Source organism: Peromyscus eremicus, chromosome 20 (assembly GCF_949786415.1).
Source record: "Peromyscus eremicus chromosome 20, PerEre_H2_v1, whole genome shotgun sequence".
Taxonomy (NCBI): Eukaryota; Metazoa; Chordata; class Mammalia; order Rodentia; family Cricetidae; genus Peromyscus; species Peromyscus eremicus.
In genome coordinates this window covers 24,671,938-24,695,164 of record NC_081436.1, presented here as the reverse complement: position 1 = coordinate 24,695,164, position 23,227 = coordinate 24,671,938, and the positions used below count along the sequence as shown (strand labels likewise).

The window sequence follows — 23,227 nt, the reverse complement described above, 5'->3', positions numbered from 1 at the left end:
GGAGAAGAGCTCAGGCGCAGCTTGGAACAAGTTCAAATTATGCTATCAGCGACGGATAAGACATCCCTGCTTCCTCCACTTCCCTCCTCAAATATTTATGGAGCCCTCAGTTATTTGAGGGTCTAGCCGAGTGTCCTTTATAGACAAGGAAAGCAGAGAACAGGAGGCAGGATTAGAGCTGAGAGGAAATAGCTTTACCACCAGCCTGGGACTCTGACCTTTGAGATGCTTGCTCCCTGCCTCTGCAGAGCAGGGACCTGATGACTGAGCCAGTGAGACCTGGTGCCTGGGAGTCATCTCCTGACAAGACAACCTAGAGCCAGGTTCAAATTAGGGATCCGTGGGCTCCTGGGAGGTCAGTGCCAGAAGGTGAGAGCATCCAGGGCCTGGCTTCTTCAGCCCTTGTCTTTCCCAGACTCTCTCTCTCTGAAACGGCAAGGCTACCTGCCACTCCCCTGTGCAAGGGATTGCACTGGAAATGGGACCAGAGAAGCTAGATGCTAAACCTGGGTTTCCTAGCTTCTCCCTCCTTGTGCACGTATGAAAGAACGCATGTGGCATGCATGTATATTTTTATAGCTCCATTGCATGGATGTATATGCCCGTGTATGAGTGCATGTGTGTATGCGTGAGTAAGCACATGTGAATGTATGTATGTATTTGCCCCGGTGCGTTGTACACAGGGTGGATTTGTGTACCTCAACAGTGTTCTGAGATGCTTGGCGGCAATGTGCTGGATTTGTTTCTATCTACTGTTACCTGCTTTAGAATAAATGCCAACTGAGCGAGTGAGTGAGTGAGCGAGCGAATGGGTGGGTGAATGGATGGATGGATGGATGGATGGATGGATGGATGGATGGATGGATAGATGGGGGACATTATGGCACAGTAACAGTGTGAGTTTTGGAGTCAGCCACAGTGGAGCTCCACACATCACTCTCCCACTCACCAAGTCGCTCTAGCCTCCTAATATCATAGCAGCTCAGTTTTCTCATTTCCAGAACAGGTGTGAGAACATTACCCACCCTATGCACACCAGAGTGAGGATGGAGTAATAATCAAAGCCACTCCACTCCAAGCTGGCCCATGGCTCTGTCCTAAGGGCTACCCCACGGCTCCTCCCCACCGTTCATAAACTGTGTGCCAACACAAACCCTTCTCAGCACACCCTGGCTGCTTTCATACTTGTGGTGGGTGGAGAAGGACGGCAGTATCCTTGGTCCAGGAGCTCAGACTTAACTAATGAGTCTATCTGGATCAGATGCTTATGTCCTCCTCTAGGTGGTGCTGCAGAGAGGAAGCCTGATGACTGAGTCATAGCGCCCCCTGGTGTTCACTCCCATCAAAATTTAATAAGCGGAGAGCTGTTCTCACAGGTGAGAGTGGATGATGGATATGGAGTGGGAAATTTAATTTCAATGTGATAAATTGGATCATAGAGAGAAGTGAGACAAATTGGGAGATAGACGTGCTGAGGAGAGAGAGAAAGGAAGGGTCATGTCATACTAAGGAAATTATCATGGATGATGTTAACATCTGTAATTCCCTCACCACCTATTAGGCATCTGATGTTGGACTGAGCATTTATTTCCTCGGTCAACACAAGTGTCATGAGGTGTGTTTAGAGCCATGCACACATGAGGTGCTCATTACCTTGTGACTAGATGGCTTCTATATTTCCTTTTAATTTTTTATTGCATTTTTAACTATTGTGTGGGTGTGTATGTACCAACCACGTGCACGTGGAGGTCAGAGGACAACATTCAGGAGTCAGTTCTCTCCTTCCATAGTGTGGGTCCTGGGGAATCAAAGTCTGGTGGGCAGGCTTGATAGCAAACGCCTTCTCATCGGCCCAGATGGCTAACATACTTCTATGAGACAAATATGAGCTCAATTTAGAAAACTGGATACACAAACTCGTGGCCAAGAAGGTGGCAGAGCTGGGGCATGAGATGCATGTGAGCTCACGCCGGCTCTGCTTCCGGAGAGGGTGGGGCCCTAACTTCAGGGAGTTTGCCTTCTTGATGGCCTCCCCGCAGCCTCTGGGTGCTCAGCTCGGCCTGGGATCTGCCAGGGATGGCTATTTATGGCTCAGGGAGGCGTCCAGTGAAGCTCCCCTCATAAATTATGAAGGGAGACACATGTGGGTCAGGATGGGGGGACTCAGTGCATGAGGGAAACCCAGGGAAACTCACTCTCTCTAATCAGGGATTTTCCTTCTGTTCCCAAGAGAGCAGCTGATGTAGACAGCAGAGCTGCCAGCCTCACAAGGGGTTCCGAGGTCCCCTCAGGTCCTGCTGTTGGGGCTCCTAGCCCTGACTGCTGGCAGGTTCCTGCCTCATCCCCCTAAATGGGGCTGACTGCTGTTTTGTGTTCCCTGTGCTCACACAAGCAGGGCTTGAACGGTGTTGGGCATTTTGTGACCTGCACATCCCCTCTCTATTCAGACTCTGGGGACCCTAGCTCTTTTCTGGGCATGCTTGGTCTCCTTCTGGGGGGTATCAGAAAATTCGGGTCATGTGGAGATGCTCCTTTCTGAGTGGGCCTTGGCAACTACTTTTGAGTCTGTGGTGTGTTTTTTAACGCTTCAGTTTCTTGGTCATTGTTAGTCTTTCGTTTAATTCTGCACACCCCTGCCTTCCTCCGGCAGTTCATTCCGCCTCCTGACTTGCTCATCCCAAGTCTCTAATCTGGTCAATAAATTGTTAGTTTGGGGGATTCTGGAAGGCATCTGGCAGGAAGTAAGGGGTTGAGAACTTTCTTCCATGAATGAAACACGACAGTCTTCATGGGGCCTTTGAGCTCTGAATTAGATGGATTTTTGGCTGTTTGGGACAAGGGTTTGCTACGTAGCACAGGCTAGCCTCCACCCTAAGAGTCCATGTCACTTTTGCTTGTTTATTTACCATTAGGCTGTTGGGGGGGGGCATCCGAAGTCAGGCTAGAGTTGGATTGCACCAGGGGTTTCTTTGTATGTGCGCAGAGCAGTGGAGGCTTACTTAAGGGATGGATGAGGAGCCCGGAGGAGTCTCCTCTCCCTGGGACAGGTGGCAGCTTGAAATGAAGAGCGGGGCAGGGAGGAGTACAGGAAGCATGGCAGCTCAGGACTGGAGCCCACTGCTGACAGGGTGTCTGGCTTCCAATTACACTGCCTCAGAGCTGCGCACAAAATTAGCAGCAACATTCTCTGTAAAAGGAGCCAGAGAAATAGCTGCATTCAGCAGAACCCCAGGCAGGGGCAGAAGACAGAGGGAGAAATGGAGGGGCCGGCCCGGCAAGGGTTCCAAGGCCCTCCTAGGACACCCCTGACCCTTACTGCCCAGGTGGCTCCTAGGCTGAGTCAGGAACACAGGATGATCCCTTGTGGGGAGGGAGGGCTGAATGTGGAAAGGTGAGAACTTGGGGAACCCGGGCAGGTGGCCTAGAGAGCTCACCATGTGTGTGTGTGTGTGTGTGTGTGTGTGTGTGTGTGTGTGTGTACACACACACAAAAATAAAAACTCCGTTGGCTGGTTGTGGTAGCATACGACCATAAACCCATCCTGTGGGAGGCTGAGGCAGAAGAACGTCAAATTTGAGGAGAGCTTGGATTACACAGTAAGACCTTGTCTCAAAACCAAATGACAACCAAAAAGAAAATGTCCTGTTTCATGTGGTGGCTCACACCTGTAATTCTGACGTTACCCCAGGCTGGGGTAGAAAGATTGCTTCAAATTAGAGGCCAGCCTGGGCTACACAATGCATAATGAGCTCCAATTTCATCTGGCCTGTATAGTGAGACTCCAACACACATACACACACACACACACACACACAGAGAGAGAGAGAGAGAGAGAGAGAGAGAGAGAGAGAGAGAGAATAAATGAGAAATGGTTTAGAGAGTGTGTGTTGGCTTGTGGGAGAATACACTACAGTTGTGTGTGTGTGTGTGTGTGTGTGTGTGTGTGTCTGTCTGTCTGTCTGTCTGTTGACAAGACCCTATTATCTCCTGTTTGTGATGTCACCACTCCCCGATTTAGAGGGTCTTTTAGACCAGAAGAAACACTCATACCTGCCCACACACAGCTGCACACGGGTCTCCACACACACTGGCCTTGGACTTGATATGTCACTAAGGAGGTCATGAACTTCTGACCCTCCTGCCTCCATCTCCTGAGTGCAGGGACTCCAGGTGTGCTCACACTCATTTTATTGGGTGCTGGGATTGAACCCAGGGCTTCACACAGGCTGGGCAAGGGCTCTACCTCCCAGCCCCAAACACATTTTAAAGTCAGGGACACACATGCTGTGACACGATCTTTCACTAGTGCTGTGATATTCTCTTGTGGAAGCGATGTCGTCACTTCCTGTTTCCTGACCACCTGTTGACCAACATTCTCCTCCCCCTGGGCCAAGCTTGTACCTCTGTGCTCACAGACACCCTCCTCTACCATGCCCCTCCCGGTTCCCCTGACTCTTTCCTCCTAAAGCTAGGACGCCTGAGCCCTGAGGCCGGAGCCAGAGCCTCGGTGTCTGTCTAGCTCCTCAGGTGTGAATTCTTCTGAAGCCCAAGGCGCCTGGTTTGCAGTTTTGTGTTGTGCTGACTCCAAACTGCTCCCACAGCACAATTCAGGGCCAGCTTTTCTCTGGATCTCACCCCGGTGGGGGCTTCATGCTGGAGGCTCCGTCCCTGGCTGGAAGAGTTCCTCAGCTCCAGCTCCCGCAGGCACCCAAGCCAACAGCTGAGAAACCCTTTTCAATGTTTGCTGTGACATCCAGCTCCTCATGGGAGCTCAGGTCCGCTCCCTGCCAGAAGCCAGCGGGACCTGTGGCCTGCCCTGGTCTCCACCCAGTCACTGGAATCTCATCTGATAGCACATGTGTTTGCTGTTCCCAAGGCCCGGTGATCAAGTCTCCAGCTTCAGTCATGGGTATAATTCCTCCCCCATCTTAGAACCTGAAGATCACCTTTCCTTGTCTTGAACAGGGATCTGAGAAGTATGCTTAAAGACATAAACCCAGGAGCTGCGGCACTTTCACATGCTTGGAGCAGGACGGGCCTTCCACCTGCCGCCTTGCTCTGTCTACACAGCACAAATGCCTTGATGAACTACTGCTGGAATGTCCCTTTTTCTCCTGTCCCCTCCTGTGACTTTCTCCAGCCTTGTTCCTGTCTCCCCAGGAGCCCATGCCCTGCAGGGCCATGTGGAGGGTAGTTCTCACTGGGCAGGTTCTATCCCAGGATACTGGATCAGTCAGGACCAGAAGGTCCCTTGGAATGGCAGGATGGAGGGGGACATTTCAAAGGAAGGGTCTGGGCTGTCAGCTGTTCTGTATTCTTGGAGCCAGATTCTGGGGAGTCTGAGTCTGGTTCCAGCCCAGTCCTATTTAAGGTGAGAAATGTGGGTGGCTCCAGACTCCCCAGTGGGGACCCTATCTCTACAGCCCCACCTCCAAGTTGGGGAGCTACAATACTGGTTCAGACAGGAGGGGTACAGGATTCAGGCTCGCTTATTTAGTGATGGCCAGGGACACCATGGCAAGCTGCTGTGTCTGCATCTCCCTCTGGTGTAAGGAGGGATGGACGTCCTGTGGGCTGCTGGGTCCATCCTCATCAGAGGCTTCCGTCTGGAGAGCTCCCTGCAGAATCCAAGGTCCCTGTGCATTAGAAGGAGCTGACAAAGAGCTTCCTTTTTCTGCTCACATAGTCTGGGTGTCTGCAGGATGGTGCTGGCCTGGAAGAAGCAGCCGGACACACAAACACACAGGAATGGGGAACTCCTGCTGGGCGGGGCTTGCTTCAGGAAAAGCCCTGAGAGTGACAGGGAGGCGTGGTCAGAATGACTTTCCAGCCGAGGCCTACAGGGGGCAGAAGGGAGCATTGGAAACGAGGAGGCAGGGAGTGAAGAGAGAGTTGGGGGGAGGAGGCAGCCTGCAGGGCCTTGGCGATTCTGAGGACAGCAGGGGAGGATTGGGGCCCTTCCGAGAGCAGATTTGGGAGGTGAAGGCAGTTTGTAAGGAGAGCTTCAGTGTGCTTGGCAGCTCTGGGAGAGCTCAAAGCCCAGAGCACCAGGGTGAGGGCAAGATGGGCCATAAGTCAACCTTCACACCCTAGTATAATCGAGGAAGGGGAACCAGGAGAGCTTCTGGGCAGAAGTAGCGTCTCCGCCAGACCTTAGGCATGGCAGACCTTGGAAGCTTGGGCACGGGGCTCAGGAAATGAGGATGAGCAGTGAGTTCCCAGGGCCGCAGGTCTCCCTAATGGACTAGACAGAGCTGAAAGTGCTTCTCTGGTGGGTGGGACTCAGCACCAGAAACAGACCCTGAGGAAATCCCCAAAGCCAGTGGCCTCACACAGGCCCAGTACCCAAGGGTAGCACTTCCTCAACCGCTGTGCAGCCAGGAAGTGCGTGAGGAGAAGTGTGGGGCCAGGCAGCTCAGAGTCCGAAGAAGTCACTTCAGGGAGCGTCCAGAGAAGCTGGGGAGGGAGGGACCTCCTCAAAGGCTGCTCCCGGAGACCTCCCAGATACAGACAGGAGGAAGTGAGAGGTGAACTCAGCCTGGGCCTGGCTGGGTAAGGCCCTCACCCACCTGCTCTCCTGACTACCCACAACCATGGCCCTGGCCCAGCAGCTGCGTTCAGAGAGGTGAGCATGTGCCCACATGCCCTCCCAGGCTCTCTCACTGATCCCAGGAGGCCTGGGTGGGGGTGGGAGGTGGTAAGAGGCCGTCCCTCCTGTCGCCTGGCATCAGTGCATCAACAGGGGATGCAGATTCCTGCAACTGTTTCTGGGACCTTGACCTTGGAGGTCAGCAGTGAGAAGAATTCTGAGGCTCAGCGTGGGGAGTGGCTTGGATGTGGCGGGTGGCCACAGAATGAGTGGGCGTCAGAGGCTGAGAACACAGGTGTCCCTGGGTCCTAGGCTTGGGTTCCAGTTCCACATTGCCGTCAGAGGTGGCTTTCCATCTGCTGCTCAGACAGAATCAGCCTGTGTGTTTCCTGTCTTTGTTCAGGGCTAGGTTCAGAGAGCCCTGGCTCTACTAAAGGACTTCACTTCTTTTTCCTGAATGGCCCCTTGATGTCTAGCACAATGTTGGGGAGTGGGGGTCTCTACTATGTTTCCTCTGCTCTGCCTGCCCCAGGGTGGTTTTTTTGTTTGTTTGTTTGTTTTTTCGGTCTTTTGGATCACAGCTGTGTCTCTGCGAGGCAGAACAGTGCTGGTACACACTAGATGCTCAATAAACCCACTAGAGCTCAAGACGGACCTGGAGCTATCTCAGACAAGGCTGGCATTGTACAGATAGGAACAACGGGGCTTGGTGGCCCCCAGCCTGGCCACCTCCTTCAGTCAGCCCTTGCTCATGTCTCCTCTGGAGCTGGGTCTGTGGTGCCATCTGCACGTGAGGACCCAAAGGACAGAGCTTGGGGTCTGTCCCCCGGATCACACAGAAAGCGACATTAGGGAGGAAACCTCCGTGTGAACCACTTGAGAGCTACCCAAAGCCGGGTCTGGCTGATGGGGTCCAGGTGGGAGCAGAGGGCCCATGAGATCCGGCAAAAAATGGTGGGGCTTCCACAGGTCAAAGGTCAGAGGGGACTTGTCTGTGTGGCAACAGGAGTTGGGGCAGGGGCAGGGGTCAGAACGGCCCTCCATAGCCACAGAGGGGACCCTGGGGTGCTGGATAAGGTTGCACCACATGATTCCAGCTCCCTCTGACTCCCCCATTCTCCTAGGAGACTGACAGATCTGCAAACTCAAATCTTCTAGAAACTGCAGCTGTTTGAGGCTTGGGTCCCTTCCCGTTTCTTGGGGTGCAGGGTGAGCTGACATCGGTGACGACCAGCAGGGCTGTGTGTTTCCTCCGCCCACTCGGCCCTTCTCACAGCTGTCTTCCACCCTCAGAGGGGCCGCTCCCCTCCTCCGCTCCTCATGGGGTCGAGGGTCCAGGTCCTGGGGCCATCAGATCCAGCATCTCCGGTGCCCTCCTTAGGATGACCCCAGCCAAGATAAGGACAAGGAGACAGTACCTACAACAGCCCTTCCTAGATACCTGTGGACACATGTCCGAAGCTATAACGGGGCCACTTCGAGGGCAGCTGGGGAGTTTAGATCCTGTAGCCACATGTCCAGCTCCTACTGTGGCTGAGGTGCCATGAACACGCCACTTTCGGGACTCTTCCAGATCAGGTGCCCAAGCTGACCACCACTAGTAGCTCCTGTGCGCACGGAGCCTGGTGTCAACCCAGCAGAACCTGCGTGGGGCCTAAGGGGACAGCTGTCCTGGAGGTTTTGTGGCTTCCCAGGCCCCTGCCTTGTTCCCCCACCACAGCCTCCCTGCCAAGCCAGCAAGCCACCACGTTGCTCACACTGCACCTCCCAGCGTGCTGGCTAGTCACAGGTAGAGGGAACTGCTGAGGACCTACTAAGCACCTAGTGCTGTTCTCAGCACTTGGGATGCACTGTGAGAGCATCCCTGCCCTTGTGGGATTGTCAGGATTCTGCTGGTCACAGAGGGGATCCTGATCACATGACAGAAGTACTTGATTGTCTGCCTTGTCAGAGGAGTGGGAGGAGCCAGAGGATGGGGAGCAGCCCCACAAGGTCTCTTCTGGAAGGGAGCTGAGTAGAATTCTGGTCCAGCTCACCGTGCGGGTCTCAGGCCCTAGCTATGTCTTCTGACCCCAGTGCTGCCTAGCACACTTCTGGCTTCTTCTACCCCGGAGAAAAGTTGAGTTCTTCCACGAAGCATGAAGATCCCGTGTGTGGGACCTGCCCATGTCTGGCCTCCTCTGTCCTTCTTCTGCCTCGTGTTCTGTGCCCTGGCCATGTGTGCCTCGCTGAGGCTCTTTGAAACTGTCCCTCTCACATGGCCCCCGGGGCCTTCGCACTCTCCACTGCCTGCCCTGCCTGAGATGCCCTCCCTGCCACCATTACCAGCTCCTCCATGCTGCCCCTGGCTGTAGGGAGCTTCGCTTCCCTCTGGCAGTCCTAACCTCTGTCCTCTGCCACACTGCTGAGTCCTTGAGGGATGTGGTAAGGGTCGCCTGTCCTGTGGAGAGGTCTTGGCAGTGATGGAGCAGGCAGATTGCTTATTGAGTATTCAATTTCCCCACTCCTCAGGGCTATGGGGTACAAGAGAGCAGATACCAGGTCTTTGCGTGCTAAGTAGTATCTGTTCTAGGGTCCAGGCAGCAGAATGTGGGAAGAGGCCAAGTGCTGGGGTTCATCCAAGATCTCTCAGTGGCTTTGTCTCAAATCCCAGCTTCCTCACCTGGGCAAGCTCCTTAAGCTCTCTGTGACTCAGTTTCCTCCTTCTGTGACTCAGGTACCTAGATCCCGGTGTGCACTCAGCACTGGCAGCTGTCAGTGTTACCCAATCTTCCAGAATGGCCCATGGCCATTTCTCCCTTTCCAGTCCCTTCCGGCTTCACCCCAGGCTTGGTGCCCAGGAAACTACTACTGAATGTAGTATTGCACTAGACCTCTGGAGCAATAGATGAGGCCACTCTTCCCAAGGGCTCATGGGCCATGTTGAAAAGTGAGTGGGAAGGTCACCCGTGACCGCAGAGATGCCCTAGGCTGGGAGACATCCCCCGCTGGCCTGCTGACTCCCTGAGTCACTGCCTGGTGACTCTTGTGTCCTAATGCACCATCCTGGGACACACTAGGTCCCAGGGGACAAGGTGAACGTGGGCTGGGATGACAGTGTGCAGGCTCCTGGGCCCCCAGCTGCTGTGAGACGTTGTATGGGACACATTGTCCCTTTGTCTCTGAGGCACTGCCAGGAGAACCCAGTTACCTCACCTCCTCCCCATCCTCAGCCTCCCTCTTCCCTGTCCGCTTTCCTCTTCCCTCCCCATCCCCTCCTCCTTCTCTTTCTCTTCCTCCTCCCTTCCTCATCTTCTCCTCTTCCTCATTCTCGCCCTCCCCACCCTCTCCCTCCTCCACCTCCTCCTCCTTGTCATCCTATTACCCTCCTCCTGCATCTCTGCCTCCCCCTCTTCCTCAGGGGCCTCACTCTGCAGCCCAGGCTGATTCCCCCTTTCCTCTGCCTCTGGATTTCTGAGACCCCAGATACGTGCCACCAGGATCTGGCTACACCTGTTTCCTACTTCCTGGTCTGGGTCCAAGTGGCTAGACCGGTGACCTCGGCTGTGCTTGGTGGCCTGTTTTCTCTTTCTCTGATTGCCCTTCTCAGCCCTCTTCTATTCACAGGAAGCCCTTCCCTGAAGGCTCTTAAGTCTTAACCACAGCGTTAGCCATAGGCAGGTGGCTCTTACCTTAGCCACGCCAGGTCAGCCTCACCATGCCAGTCCCCACACCTGCACACCAGCTTCCTGCTGGGTGTCTGCCCAGAGGCCTCTCACGTTAGCCCTGCTGAACCGAGTCCCCAGGCCCTGCCTCTCCCTGTGCAGGCTAGAAGCACATCCTTGGTCACGTGTCTGTCCCTTTGGAAATGCATTAGGCTGCAGGGAAAAGAGGGACTGGTCATGGCTTAAACAGAGTCTTGAATTCTGCATCAGGTTTTTGCCTCACGGGTGCACTGTGGTTGCTACAGATCCAGATGTCCCCCCCACCCCCACCCCATCTCACTGACCAGAGCTCATCACATGGTTGGTTTGGGCCTCAAGGGCAGGTGGGAACAGGGGTAGGACAGCTGTTTAGTTCAGGCCAATCATGACCCAAACTGCCTCTCCAAGCTAGGCATATTCAAAGCTGAGCACTCCAGGCTGGCCAGGAAAAAACAGGGACACACAGAATGCTAATAGCACCTTCTGGGGTCCTATCTATAGTGTGTCCTGTCCCATACGACCCCTCACTCTTATCGCCTCCTATGGATCTGTCTCCTTCCGTCTCTGACCCTCCATTTCTATCCACATGGCTGGCTGCTCGTGGTGACCTCCTCAAACCAGGCTTTTCCGGCAAAAAGGTAGTACCTAGGTACCTCCTAGCTTCCTGCTCCCAAGACCCTCAGACTCACTTATCCACCTCAAGACCCATCAGGCTCTTCCTCGGGGCTCAGAACCTTGGCATAAGCTGTTCCTACTGCCTGGAATAACCTCCCTAGTTCCAGTGAATTCCAGCTGACCCACCTAGAGCTGGCTCAGATGCCGCTTTTCTGAGACTTCTTCCTGCTTGGGTATAGTCAGCTGTTCTCTTGACTGGGGCTGGGGGGGGGGCTCTCTATCAGTCAGCTTCATGTTACCAAAATCAATATACGGAGTAAAAAGGCTTATTTGGGTTCGTGGTTCTATAGATCCCAGCCAAAAGCGGGGCAGCCCCTTTGCCTTGGGCCTCTGGCGATGGCGGCGAATGGAAGCACGTGTACAAGGCAGAGTGAGCCGCTTGCATTTGGAACCAGAGCCAAGCAGAGGGGCTGGAGATGAACACGGTCCCTCAAGTCCCTTGGTCCCCCTCAAGGCAAGCCCCGGGAACCCAGGGACCTTCCTAGAGGTCCACAGCACTTCCCAGTGGTGATACCCTGGGGACTAAACCTTTAACTGTGGCCTGTGAGGGACACTCATACAGACCCTTACGGGCTCCCCAGCACACTCGTCATCTGTGATGCAGAGCCTTGCACAGGGCTGCACAGAGGGGTACAGGCTCCCGGTGGGCAGCAGCGAGGCTGCCGAGTGGTTGGTTGGAGGAGGAGCCAGCTGGTGACACCCGACTCCAGCTCGTGCTCCTCATGCTCAGGGCTTGACCCGACATCTCTGGGTTCCCAGCATCAGTGAGGTGCCGGGCATGGACAGGGTGAAGAATGAGGGGTGCAGGGCTCCACCAGCTTTGCCCAGAACGGGCAAAGGTGGTAGCTGGTCCCCTCCCTCCCTCTGGCCTCCTCTAGCGACTTTGAGCAGCTTCCCGATGACGTGGCCATCTCAGCCAACATCGCTGACATCGAGGAGAAGAGGGGATTCACCAGCCACTTTGTAAGAGTCAGCCACCCCCGTTCCTCGGCCCTCTCACCTCTGACCCCCCACCCTTCGTCTCCTGTCTCAGGAGGGCGGCTTTTCTCTTTGGAACACCCGGCAGTTCTCTGAGACACCTTGACTATGGTTTCTCTAGGCAGGCCGATGGCCAACAGTGTGCTGGATAGAACACGGGGGTGCTTCGGAACACATCCAAGCACATGGAACACCCCCTTGAAGGCTCACCCCCGCCCCAGCACAGTGCAGGGCCTGTTCCCTCCCTGCGACCTCTGACCTCATCCTGTGCCTGCCAGCTTCTGCCCTGACCTCCTGGGTTCTATGCCCGCCTCTGGGTCCCCCCTACTTCCACGCCCTGTGCCTACCGCTGGGCTCCCTTGTCCTCCCTTGTAACCCACTCCCTCTACCTTCCGCCCGCCCCCCACCTCCCCAGCCCTTCCACCTCCCAGTTCCTCTCCAGCCCCTCAGCCCTCTCTACTTCCCAGACCCCCTCCATCTCCCAACTCTTTCATCTCATAACCACCCCAGCCTCCCAGACGCCCCCACCCTGCCAACTTCCCAACCCTCTATGACACCCCAGCTGCCCCCACATCCCAGCTGCCCCCTCCCCCACCTCTCTCTCCTCCTCAGGTTTTTTTTGTTTGTTTGTTTGGTTTTTTTTTTTTTTGGTTTTTCGAGACAGGGTTTCTCTGTAGTTTTGTGCCTTTCCTGGAACTCACTTTGTAGACCAGGCTGGCCTCGAACTCACAGAGATCCGCCTGGCTCTGCCTCCCGAGTGCTGGGATTAAAGGCGTGCGCCACCACCGCCCGGCCCTCCTCAGGTTTTTGTCATTGAGGTGAAGACGAAAGGAGGATCCAAGTACCTCATCTACCGGCGCTATCGGCAGTTCTATGCCCTCCAGAGCAAGCTGGAGGAGCGGTTCGGGCCAGAGAGCAAGAGCAGCCCATTCACCTGCAGCCTGCCCACACTGCCAGGTAGGCTGCACTCTGCCCTGATGCCCGGAGCTGGCCCTGGTCCTTGCCTCACCCCCTGGAGCCACAGGCTGGCAGTGTCTCCCAACACCTCCCAGCTGCCACCTCTGTGTGTGTGTTCCCCCACACGGCCAGCCACCTTGCCACAGCCATCCACCCCCTGGGAGCCTGGGTTGGGAGCACTCAGCACCCAGGTTCTGGTCTTTCCTGTCTCTCTCAGCCACCCGTAAGGCCAGCTCTCTGGCTGTACAGCTTCAGCCTCAGCAGATCCAATGGCTCCTCCTCTGTCCCTTGAGGAAGCAGGGTACATTTGAGTGCGTGTGTGCTCATGCATGCATATTGTGTGAGCACATATGTGAGGGTGAATGTATGTGTCTGTGTGAGTGAGGGTATGTATGCATGGGTTTGTGTATGTTTGAGCTTTGCATGGGTGTATACAGTGTGTACAGTATACACTGTATATATGGTACGTGTGTGTGTGTGTGTGTGTGTGTGTGTGTGTGTGCCAGCATGACTGTGAGAGGGTGTATGTGTGTACACACCTTTGTGTGTAGGAGCAGGCATGACATCGAGAGCCCCCCCTATCTTCTAGTGATGGCGTGATTAGAAGATGCAGTTGGAAAGTGTCTTGGTGACACCCTGGTTTCATGAGAGATGCCAGGAAGAGCTTTGAGCTGGGAAGAGGGATACTGGGCAGTTATCTGCTGGTGGGGCAGTTGAGGGGCAGGCACCATGTGGTCCAGGCTCTGGGCAGCTTTTCTCTCCTCAGCCAAAGTCTACATGGGTGTGAAGCAGGAGATTGCCGAGACCCGGATCCCCGCCCTCAACGCCTACATGAAGGTACCTGCTGCCATGTCCCCTTGGTGCTTGAGCGGGCAGGGAACCCTGGGGGCTAGGTAGTTCCTTGGGGCATGAATTTGAGAACTGAGCTTTCTTTGAGGCCCCCATGGCCCCATCTTCAATCCCGAGAAGCCTGGCTGGAAAGAGAAGCAGGATATGTTCTCAGGGATCCAGGAGCTGGGTCACAAGGAGTCATGCTTGACAAATCCTTGAGTGTGCCAAGCTCTGGGACACAGTGCTTGCCCCGCCCCCTGGCACCTGCTGCCCAGTGGGAACAGTGGCAGGTAAACCACAAAACCACACAGAGGTGTCTCATGCCTGCCCAATGGGGACATGGCAGCAGATCACATCCCCTCCCACAGGCCGGAGAAGGGCCTCTTGGAGCTCATTCTTCTTTTTACCTGAGCACAGCTGGATTTGGGCTGTGCTCACTGTCATCCTCGGACGGGTGCTCTGTGTGTTCCCACTGTGCACACTGTCATCTTTCTATGCCATGGGGACACAGAAGAAACAGTGTTAGAGGCAGAGGCCAGGGTGGCCAGGAAAGGAACCCTCCCATAGTAACCATGAAGGGAAGAGCCAGGGTGGCCAGGAAAGGAACCCTCCCATTGTAACCATGAAGGGAAGGGCCACTGCTCCTTGCAAAGGTAGTGAGCACCCCGTCAATAGAAGCATCCAAGCTATGGCTTGAAGGAAAGCCTTCCTCGGTGGCCAGAGGTGCCTTTCACAGCTGGAGAGCTCTTGATTTGGAGGCTTTTGTTGGGATGGGTGCCTTGGAGTGAGCAAGACATCCTCTCTCAAGAAGCCTTGGCTTTCCCTTTGTGAAATGGACACAAAAGAACCCTCTGCTCTCATTGAATGAAGCTGGGATCTGTTGAGAAAATGAGGGGAAGGTGTTTTTAGAGCTGTGAACCTGCTTATAGATTGTGGTCCTGAGAGATTTTCCACAGGACTCTGGGTGCTTCTGGAAAGGTAGCTACACCAAACTGGCCTCAGCTCTGCAGGGGACAAGAGCCCTGTGGGACTAGCTAGGTAACTATGTCAGGCTTCCCTGATCCATGTCCTCATAGCTTAGTTACAGTGTGTGTACACAGGGTGGAGAGAGAAATATACAAGGGATAGAGAACATCAACCTGAAAACCCCCATCCCCATCACTTCCAAATCTGACCCTCCCCCGACTCCCGGACCAGGAACTGTAGATGTAACCAACCGTCTTTTTAAATAAGAAACACAGAAGAAAGCCAAGAGGTCAGAGCTAAGAGCTAAAACCTTACCCTTCCTCCTGCGGTGGTCATACCTCTCCGAACCAGAGCTACTTTCTGTGTTAAAGTACTTATATAGAATTTCTGTTCTGCCTTCTCATTGGTTGTAAACCCAACCACATGACCGCCTCCTCACGGCCTGTCTGTATAGACCTCCAGGTTTTCCATGATTGGTATTGAGATTAAAGGCGTGTGTATCCAATACTGGCTGTATCCCTGAACACACAGAGACTTACCTAGCTCTGCCTACCAAGTGCTGGGATTACAAGTATATGCCACCACTGCCCTGCTTTCCTATGGCTTGCTAATAGCTCTGACCCCTGGGCAACTTTACTTATTAACATACAAATAACATTTTAATACAAATAAAATATCACCATAAGGATATTGTCCTTATGGAATCATATCACCATAAGGAACTGTCCTTCTTTACGACTCAGTAAGCAGAGAGCTTGCCTAGCATTCAAGAAGTCCTAGGTTTGATCCTTTGTACCAAATAAAGTAGGCACAGTGGCCCACATCTGTAATCCCAGCATTTAGGAGGGATGATCCACGTCACTCTCCGTTACAAGTTTGAGGCCAGCCTGGGCTACAGTGAGACCCTATACAAGCAGCTCCAGCGGCTCTGGGTGTCCCAGCTCTGTTATTTACTAAGCTGTGTAGCTTTGGGCAGACCATTTCCCTCTCTGATCCTAGCTTTCAGGTTATTATAGGATAAGATCCTGGCATAACCAGTCCCCTTAACCGCCGTCTCTGGAGACCTTTAGGTGATTCCAAAGGAACCATCAATCCAGCACTCCTCCCTGGGGCCAGAAGCAAGCTCGGGAATTGTCTCCTTTGGCTTCTGAGGGCTAGTAACCCATTTTTGTTACCAGCTGAGAATGCTTTAGCAGAGATGACGGGGCTGGCGTGGTGACAAGACGGTCTAGATCTTTCTGCTGACTGCCCACCCTGTCCTGCCCCTCTCCGCACAGAACCTTCTGAGCCTGCCGGTCTGCGTGCTGATGGACCCCGACCTCAGGATCTTCTTTTACCAGTCTGCCTATGATGCAGAACAGGTGCCCCAGGCGCTCCGCAGGCTCCGACCGCGCACGCGCAAAATGTAAGTGGTTATCACTGCACCCGCTCTGAGCCAGCAAACTGAGTCCCGCCTCTAGCCCCCAGGGGTCGCTGCTGCTCCTCGTTCCGAAGGGTCTGGGGCTCCCTTCCCACTCACAGAAAAGTTAACCAGGCGCCACAACGGTGGAATGGCGCTGGTTTCTAAGCGAGTCACTTCTTTAAGGAGCCAAGGAAAAAGTAGGCAGGGCTCCTGAGCCCTGACCTCCCCCAAATTCCCCTTCTTCCTAGCCACCTCCCTGTGCCCCTAGAAAGGCAGGGTCTGAATTCCAGCCAAGCAGGCACCTCTCGCGGCCTCAGTTTCCTGGGTTGAAATGGAATAGTAACACAGTGAGAGAGTTTGGCTCCCAGAGCCAAGCTGAGGACAGGTGGGGAGTTAAAGGCTCTGAGCCATGATCTCCTCTCCAACCTTTCTCCAAGCTCTGCCTCCGGGTCTTCTGTGGGAGAACAACCTCGCCTGGGGCAGTGGTGGGAATACAGGAGGAGGGGCTGTGGCTGGTGGCGGTGCATGATCTTTCTTTCCCGGCCTCTCCAACCCGGGAGCTGGGCCCTGGGGGATCCACAAGGCTGACAACAGCCCCCTTTCTTTCCATAGCAAGGGTGTGTCTCCACAAGGCACCAGCGTGGACCGCATGGAAGCCCCAAGAGCAGAGGTATCCAGAGGCTAGACCTCACCCGTGGCAGCTGTGGAGCCCACCTGGGGCACTGTGCATTTGTATGGTGCTGGGTACCGGGCAGGAAGGAGCGGCCACAGCCTCAGCTTTGGATGCTGAGCATCCCTGCCTACCTGAGGGCAGGAGGCGCCCAGCACACAGAAGCTGGGGAGTGGGTGGCCATTCATCAGCTCATCCAGAGAGCTTGCTGGGATTCTTGGGCCAGCCTTGCCTTGTAGACTGAAGCCTCAGACAAGGCCTTGTCCTCTAGACACACACAGCTCCAGAAACACGCAAATGGCATTTCAAAACCAATGTGGGTTGTGCCCTAGTAGAGAGCTGCAGTGTACAGGAGGGCTGTAGCCTACAGTGAGGCCAGGGAGGTGGGGGAGCAGGGCAAGCCTGGCTCAGAGTTTGAATCCTCCCTTGCATGTGCACACTAACTCTGAAAGGACCACCTGTCCTGCAGTTGGGGAGACAGGGCTCTAATCCGAGGTCCTCCATGAATGGAGGGGCTATATCAGCACCCTGCCAAACTCAGTTTCTATACCTGTAGAAAGGGATGCTAAAGTAGTGTCAGCCTTCAAGGGCTCAATAAGTACTTTCTCCCTCTCAGCACAGTGTCCTTCTCCTCAGGCCCTGTTTGACTTCACTGGCAACAGCAAACTGGAGCTAAGCTTCAAAGCTGGAGATGTGATCTTCCTTCTCAGTAGGATCAACAAAGACTGGCTGGAGGTGAGATGGAGTGAGGTCAGAGTCTGTAAGACTAACTGAAGCTAGAGGTGAGACGGAGGAGATGCCAGAGAGTAAATACTGAAGTGGGAGTGGAGACTAGATGGAGACGAGATTGGAGGGAGGGTGGAGGTCCCAGTGGAGGTGAAGCTGGAGAGAGGATGGATGTAAAGTTAGATGTGAGGCTGGAGGTGAGGATGAGGTGAGGATGGGGTGAGGATGGAGGTGAGGATGGGGATGAGGATGGAGGTGAGGCTGGGGGTGAGGATGGAGGTGAGAATGGGATGAGGATGGGATGAGGATGGAGGTGAGGATGGGGTGAGGATGGGGTGAGGATGGAGGTGAGGATGGGGTGAGGATGGGGGCGAGGATGGGGTGAGGATGGAGGTGAGGATGGAGGTGAGGATGGAGGTGAGGATGGGGTGAGGATGGAGGTGAGGATGGAGGTGAGGATGAGGATGGGGTAAGGGATGAGGCACAAAGGTAGAGGTGAGGGTGGAGGAAGGGTGGAGTGAGGTGGCCTGGGTTTGTTGCACAGGCAGACACCATGGAAAACATCCCGAGGGTAGAAGTCCTCTGTGATAGTCCTCGAGGTCCCAGCAGGTGTGGGTGACCTGTGAGTCACAGGCGTGGGAGAGCCAGGGTGTCTAGGAACTGACACTCTTGGCTTTGGGGGACTGATGATTCCTGGGGGGGGGGGGGGTGTATTCTGCACAGTGCAGGGAGCTCAGCAGCATCCTGTTCTCCACGCTAGGTGCTGGCCGTGAACCCGGTCACAACAATCGCAGAGGTCTCTCCACGTTTGCTTTGGGGGTCAGACATCCCCCGCCTTGAGAGATGTGGGGGCTCATACATGATAATGTTACTTCCCTGGCCAGCAGCAAGAATGGCTGTAACTAAGAGTGGGTGTCCACACCTGAGGCAGCTCAGTGTGCCAGGTCCTGGGTCCCACCCTCCACACGGCAAAACAACAGCAGAACAGAGCACTTGACCAGCGCGTCTGGACTGTTCGCTGTTTTTAGCCGCTCTCTTGTACCTCAGGAGGTTGCTCAACCCCATGGTTTCCTTTCCTGTAAATGATGAAAGCAGTGTTTCTTCATCAGTTCCTGGCAGGGATAAGGGAGAGGCGGATGTCGTCCAGGTCTTGTCCCCAGAGAGTCTGTGTGCCTTGTTCCCGGTGCATGTGAGGGCACCGGGAAGATTGGAAAGAGACCTGCAGCTGGAACCCCTGGGTGTTACTTTGCTCCACACTGACAGGGAGTGGCTGTGTGCCAGGTCCCTGACCTGGGCCTGGCTTTCTCTATCAGATAACATTGTCACTATTGGACACTCTCTGCTCCTCAGTGTCTAAAGGAAGCTCTGGGACAGGCTGAGGCAGGGTCCCTGGTGTCCCGGGGCTGGAGAGGAGTGAGTGTGGCAGGTGTAGGGACTGGGCTGTTTGGTCTTCTGCCTCCTTGTGCACCGGGTCTCAGAAGCCAGGCAGCAGCCTTGTCTACCAGAGTATCTGCTGTGGTGATCCTGTCCTAAGAGGAACAGTAGACCCGGTCCTGTTTTCTAGAAAGTCTTACTGGCTGGGTTGCTATCGTCATCATACCTCAGGCTGTGGGAATAGGAACCTCAGTTTGTGTGATGGCACGGAGAGGAGCTGAGCTCGATCCCCAGGACCCACATTAAAAAGCCAGATATGATGCTGTGCTCATCGTCCAGCTCTGGGGAGGCAGAGGCAGGCGGATCCCGGGAGCTTACTGGCCGGTCAGACCAGCCACGAAACAACAGCCATGCTCTAGTTAGCTTTCTGCTGCTGTGGTAAACACCACGACCAACGGCAACTTGGGGAGGACATTCCAGGTCACACTCCACACCTGAGGGAAGTCAGGACAGGAACCTGGAGGCAGGAGTGGATGCAGAGGCCATGGAGGGGCGACACTTACTGACTTACTCCCCATGGCTTGATCAGCTTGTTTTCTTACACAACACAGGACCGCCAGCCCAGGGATGGCCCCACACATGTGGGCTGGACCCGCCCACATCAATCATTAATCAAGAAAACGCTCCACAGACTTTCCCACAGGCCAATCTGATGGAGGCATTTTCTCAGCTGAGGGTCCACTTCTTCCCAGATGACCCTATCTGTGTAAAGTTGACAAAAAAACTAATCAGGACAGATGAGTCCCAGGCCTGTGAGAGACCCTGTTTCAATATATATATATATTAGAGCCTGAGGGATGACATCTGAAGATGTCCTCTGGCCTATGTATAATATGTACACATGTACATGTGCACACACATGAATATGCATGTAATACACATGCACATGTACACACATGCATATATACATACACACACATGCACACACTCATATAAATATACATACACATGCATGCACACACATGAACACACTCACAGAAATGACATACACATTGACATGTGCACACACGTGCATATGCATGCACACTCATATAAATACACACACATACATATATACACACACATGCATACATGCACACACCTACATGCACACAGAAAAGAACGCATCTTCTGTTTCAGGGTCACGAAGGTTAAGTGATCACATGGGCAACTCAGAGACAGGAAAGGGGTCCTGGTCCCATGCTTAGGGGAGAGATCCAAGCTTCTGTGGACCCCAGGGGATGAGAAGGAGCAGGAAGCACTTTCAGGCTCTCTTGTATCCCCAACCCTCCCCCCTGCCCTGATTTCCTCCTTTACACGTATGTTCATCGGCCACAGTGTGTTCACATGCCCCCACCATTCTGCGCTGCCGGGAGTATTGCATGAAGGAACAGCGTTTTTATGTAACTCCAGAGTCCAGGGCTTGGGCACAATGATGCTCAAAAACCTTTGCTGAAGGAAGGAATGAGGAAGGGAGGAAGAGAGAAGAGGAAGAAGGGAGGGTGAAGGGGAGGAGAAAGAAGAAGAGGCATACAGCTTTCCAGATAAATTCCAAGGTTGGTCTTCTGGGTTGGGCAGCTTGATGAGTCTCTTCACTTTTTCCTCTCTGTGTTAGTTGGCTTTAGTCACTATAACAAAACACCCAAGGCAGCTAGCTTATGAAGAGGAAAGGTTTGCTGTGGCTCACTATCCAGGGGTCTCCAGTTCCTTACCAAGTGACTCTGTGCTGAGGCCCCTCATCATGACCGAAGCATGCGGGAGTGCAAAACTCTCACATTATGGTCAGGAAGAAAAATAAATAAATAAAAATTAAATAAAAAAACAGAGAGCGGGAAGGACCAGGTCTCCAGTACCCCATTAAGGAACCCTTCTCCCTAGTGACAGAAGGCACTCCCACTAGGACTTGTTTCTGCAAGTTCCCCGCCCCACCCCACCCCTGCAGATCCATCCTGGGGACCAAGCCTTTGACACGAGGACTTTGGGGGACAATCTAGGGGACCTTGTTATTATAGAGTGTGGGCCTCTAAGATGTGGCCCTGGTACTCTCTTCCAGATGAGGCAGCCCCTTTTCCCTTACAGGGCACAGCCCAGGGAGCCACCGGCATCTTCCCAGGCTCCTTCGTGAAGATCCTCAAGGACTTCCCGGAGGAAGACGACACCACCAACTGGCTGCGCTGCTACTACTATGAGGACACAATCAAAACCATCAAGTTGGTGGCCTGCTGGGAGAACAGGGCAACTCGCCTTCCTTGTCACCCCTATCACACCACTCTCTCCCAACCGGCACTCCGATGTGGTCTCTACACACCCCACCCACCCACCCACCCACCTGCTGTGCCTCCCATTGCGTTCCAGACACCCCACAGTGCTTTAACAAGCTATAGCAAGAGTTGGTTCCTGGCCCCCAAACATGTCCCCCGACCCTGATGTTTCCTCTCTTTTACTGTCCCCCTTAGAGACATTGCAGTGGAGGAGGACCTCAACAGCACCCCCCTGTTCAAAGACCTGCTAGCGCTCATGAGGTGAGAGGTTGGGTGGGAGAGAAGGAAGGGAACCTGGAGAGGAGAAGTGGGTGGAGGGGGAGGCTACCACCTGTGACAGCTCCAGCCTTTGCAGCCCTTGCAGCCCCCGAAAGCCCCACAGCCCCCACAGCCCCTTTTAATGAAGAGCCCAGCAGGCTGCAGAGGGCCAAGGGCTCAGCTGAGGTCACAGTGCGTGACTGTGGATCTGCTGTTAGAACACAGGTCTCCAGCTGAAAGCCTTGAAGCTGGGCACAGCCCCCACCACCCTGTGTCCGGGCCATTGCTGAACTGCTATTTCATAGAACCATAAAGCGCTGTCCCATCTCTTACGACGAGAGCAATGCAGCTTGTAATTTCCATTACCATGTACCATTTGGCAGTGTGGGTAGCCATATTTCATTCCTCATGCTATCTGCTGTGTGCTCAGATCCCTTCAGTACATGCACACACATGTATAAACAAACTACACACACACAAAATCACACACAAAAAGCCACACACAAAACAATATACACCCACAACATATAATAAACAAGCTCAAATACAGTACACACAGACATACATAAACACACAATATACACAACACACAGCACAAACACAGACACAAAACAGTCACACACAAACACAAGTAAACACAAATACACATAAATACCCGTAACTCAAACATACACACATACAAACACCCAAAACAAGCATACACAGACACACAAACAAACACACACACACACACACACACACACACACACACACACACACTCACGATATCCCCCTGGCCATGCCCACTCCCCTCTTTGCTGCCCCTGTCAACAATATTGTCCTTCACTCAAGTACTGTCTCCTTATTTTCTGGGGATAATTTCCAGGAAGTGCAATCATGGGTAGAAGTTCTGCAAGACGATTAGGCCCAAAGCAGAGTGGCTGGGGTGGCCTGTTGGGCCAAATGGTACATGGAAAGTCAGTCCAGATCTTGTTCCCACCAGCCATGTGGAAGCATGGCCATCCTCCTGCATCTGTCAGCTGGTTCCCACAGGCCTCCCTGGGCTGCCTCACCTTCTTAGGAAACTCAAGCCTCCCACCCACTCATATGCAAGATGCTTCAGGCTGCACCACTAACAGATTACAAAGCTCCCTCTGCCTTTGATGCCTCAGTTTCCCCATCTGAAGAATGGGAGTAGGGTTGCTTGGATGATGAGGGCCGGTACCACACTCTGCGGACCCGAGGCCCTGGGTTCTCCCTGGGAGCCTCAGACTAACGCTGGTGTGTTCCCTCAGGCGTGAGTTCCAGAGAGAGGACATTGTACTCAATTACCAGGATGCTGAGGGGGATCTGATCCGGCTGCTGTCAGATGAGGATGTGGGACTTATGGTGAGGCAGGCCCAAGGCCTCCCCTCCCAGAAGCGCCTCTTCACCTGGAAGCTACATGTCACCCAGAAGGACAACTACAGTGTCTATAACACGGTGCCCTGAGTCATTGTGGTCCCTGTGGCAAGGAGTGGGTGCTCAGCAAAAAGCCTACACCCTTTAAGAACATGAGGACCTTCAGGGAGGCTGGGATGAGATGCAAGCCTCCTGGGCAGAGGCTGGTGTGCCCACTGGACCAGGATTCTACTAAATTTTGACACCTCTGAATTAAATAAACCATTTTGTCTCTAAGGACCAGACTTAGGAAGTAGAGTTTTATGGAGAAAGGACCAGGGAGTAAAATGCTGTTGACTAGGGCCTGTTGCTTTTCCAGATGATGTTATGGGGAGCACGGTGAGTCCTCTTCCTGGTGGAACACACATTTAACAGCACGGTGAGTCCTCTTCCTGGTG

The 23,227-nt window shown here is 53.9% G+C and overlaps 1 protein-coding gene across 1 annotated transcript; it reads left to right on the top strand.

Moving 5' to 3' along the window:
• Positions 1-6,594: 6,594 nt before the first annotated feature.
• Ncf4 (neutrophil cytosolic factor 4) lies at positions 6,595-23,027 on the top strand. The gene is made up of 10 exons (XM_059248012.1): positions 6,595-6,626; positions 11,827-11,911; positions 12,730-12,883; positions 13,650-13,720; positions 15,958-16,085; positions 16,695-16,752; positions 17,389-17,487; positions 20,971-21,101; positions 21,348-21,413; positions 22,685-23,027. Exons 1-10 carry the CDS (start codon positions 6,595-6,597, stop codon positions 22,878-22,880), a joined length of 1,020 nt encoding a protein of 339 aa, XP_059103995.1. The 3' UTR covers positions 22,881-23,027.
• Positions 23,028-23,227: the final 200 nt, after the last annotated feature.

Excerpts from the sequence above, each read along its gene's own strand:
- Ncf4 (XM_059248012.1), top strand. The coding sequence starts at position 6,595 with ATGGCCCTGGCCCAGCAGCTGCGTTCAGAGAG. Across the intron at positions 11,912-12,729 it reads GGGGATTCACCAGCCACTTT|GTTTTTGTCATTGAGGTGAA; the intron begins GTAAGAGTCAGC and ends GGCCCTCCTCAG. Across the intron at positions 16,753-17,388 it reads TGGAAGCCCCAAGAGCAGAG|GCCCTGTTTGACTTCACTGG; the intron begins GTATCCAGAGGC and ends CCTTCTCCTCAG.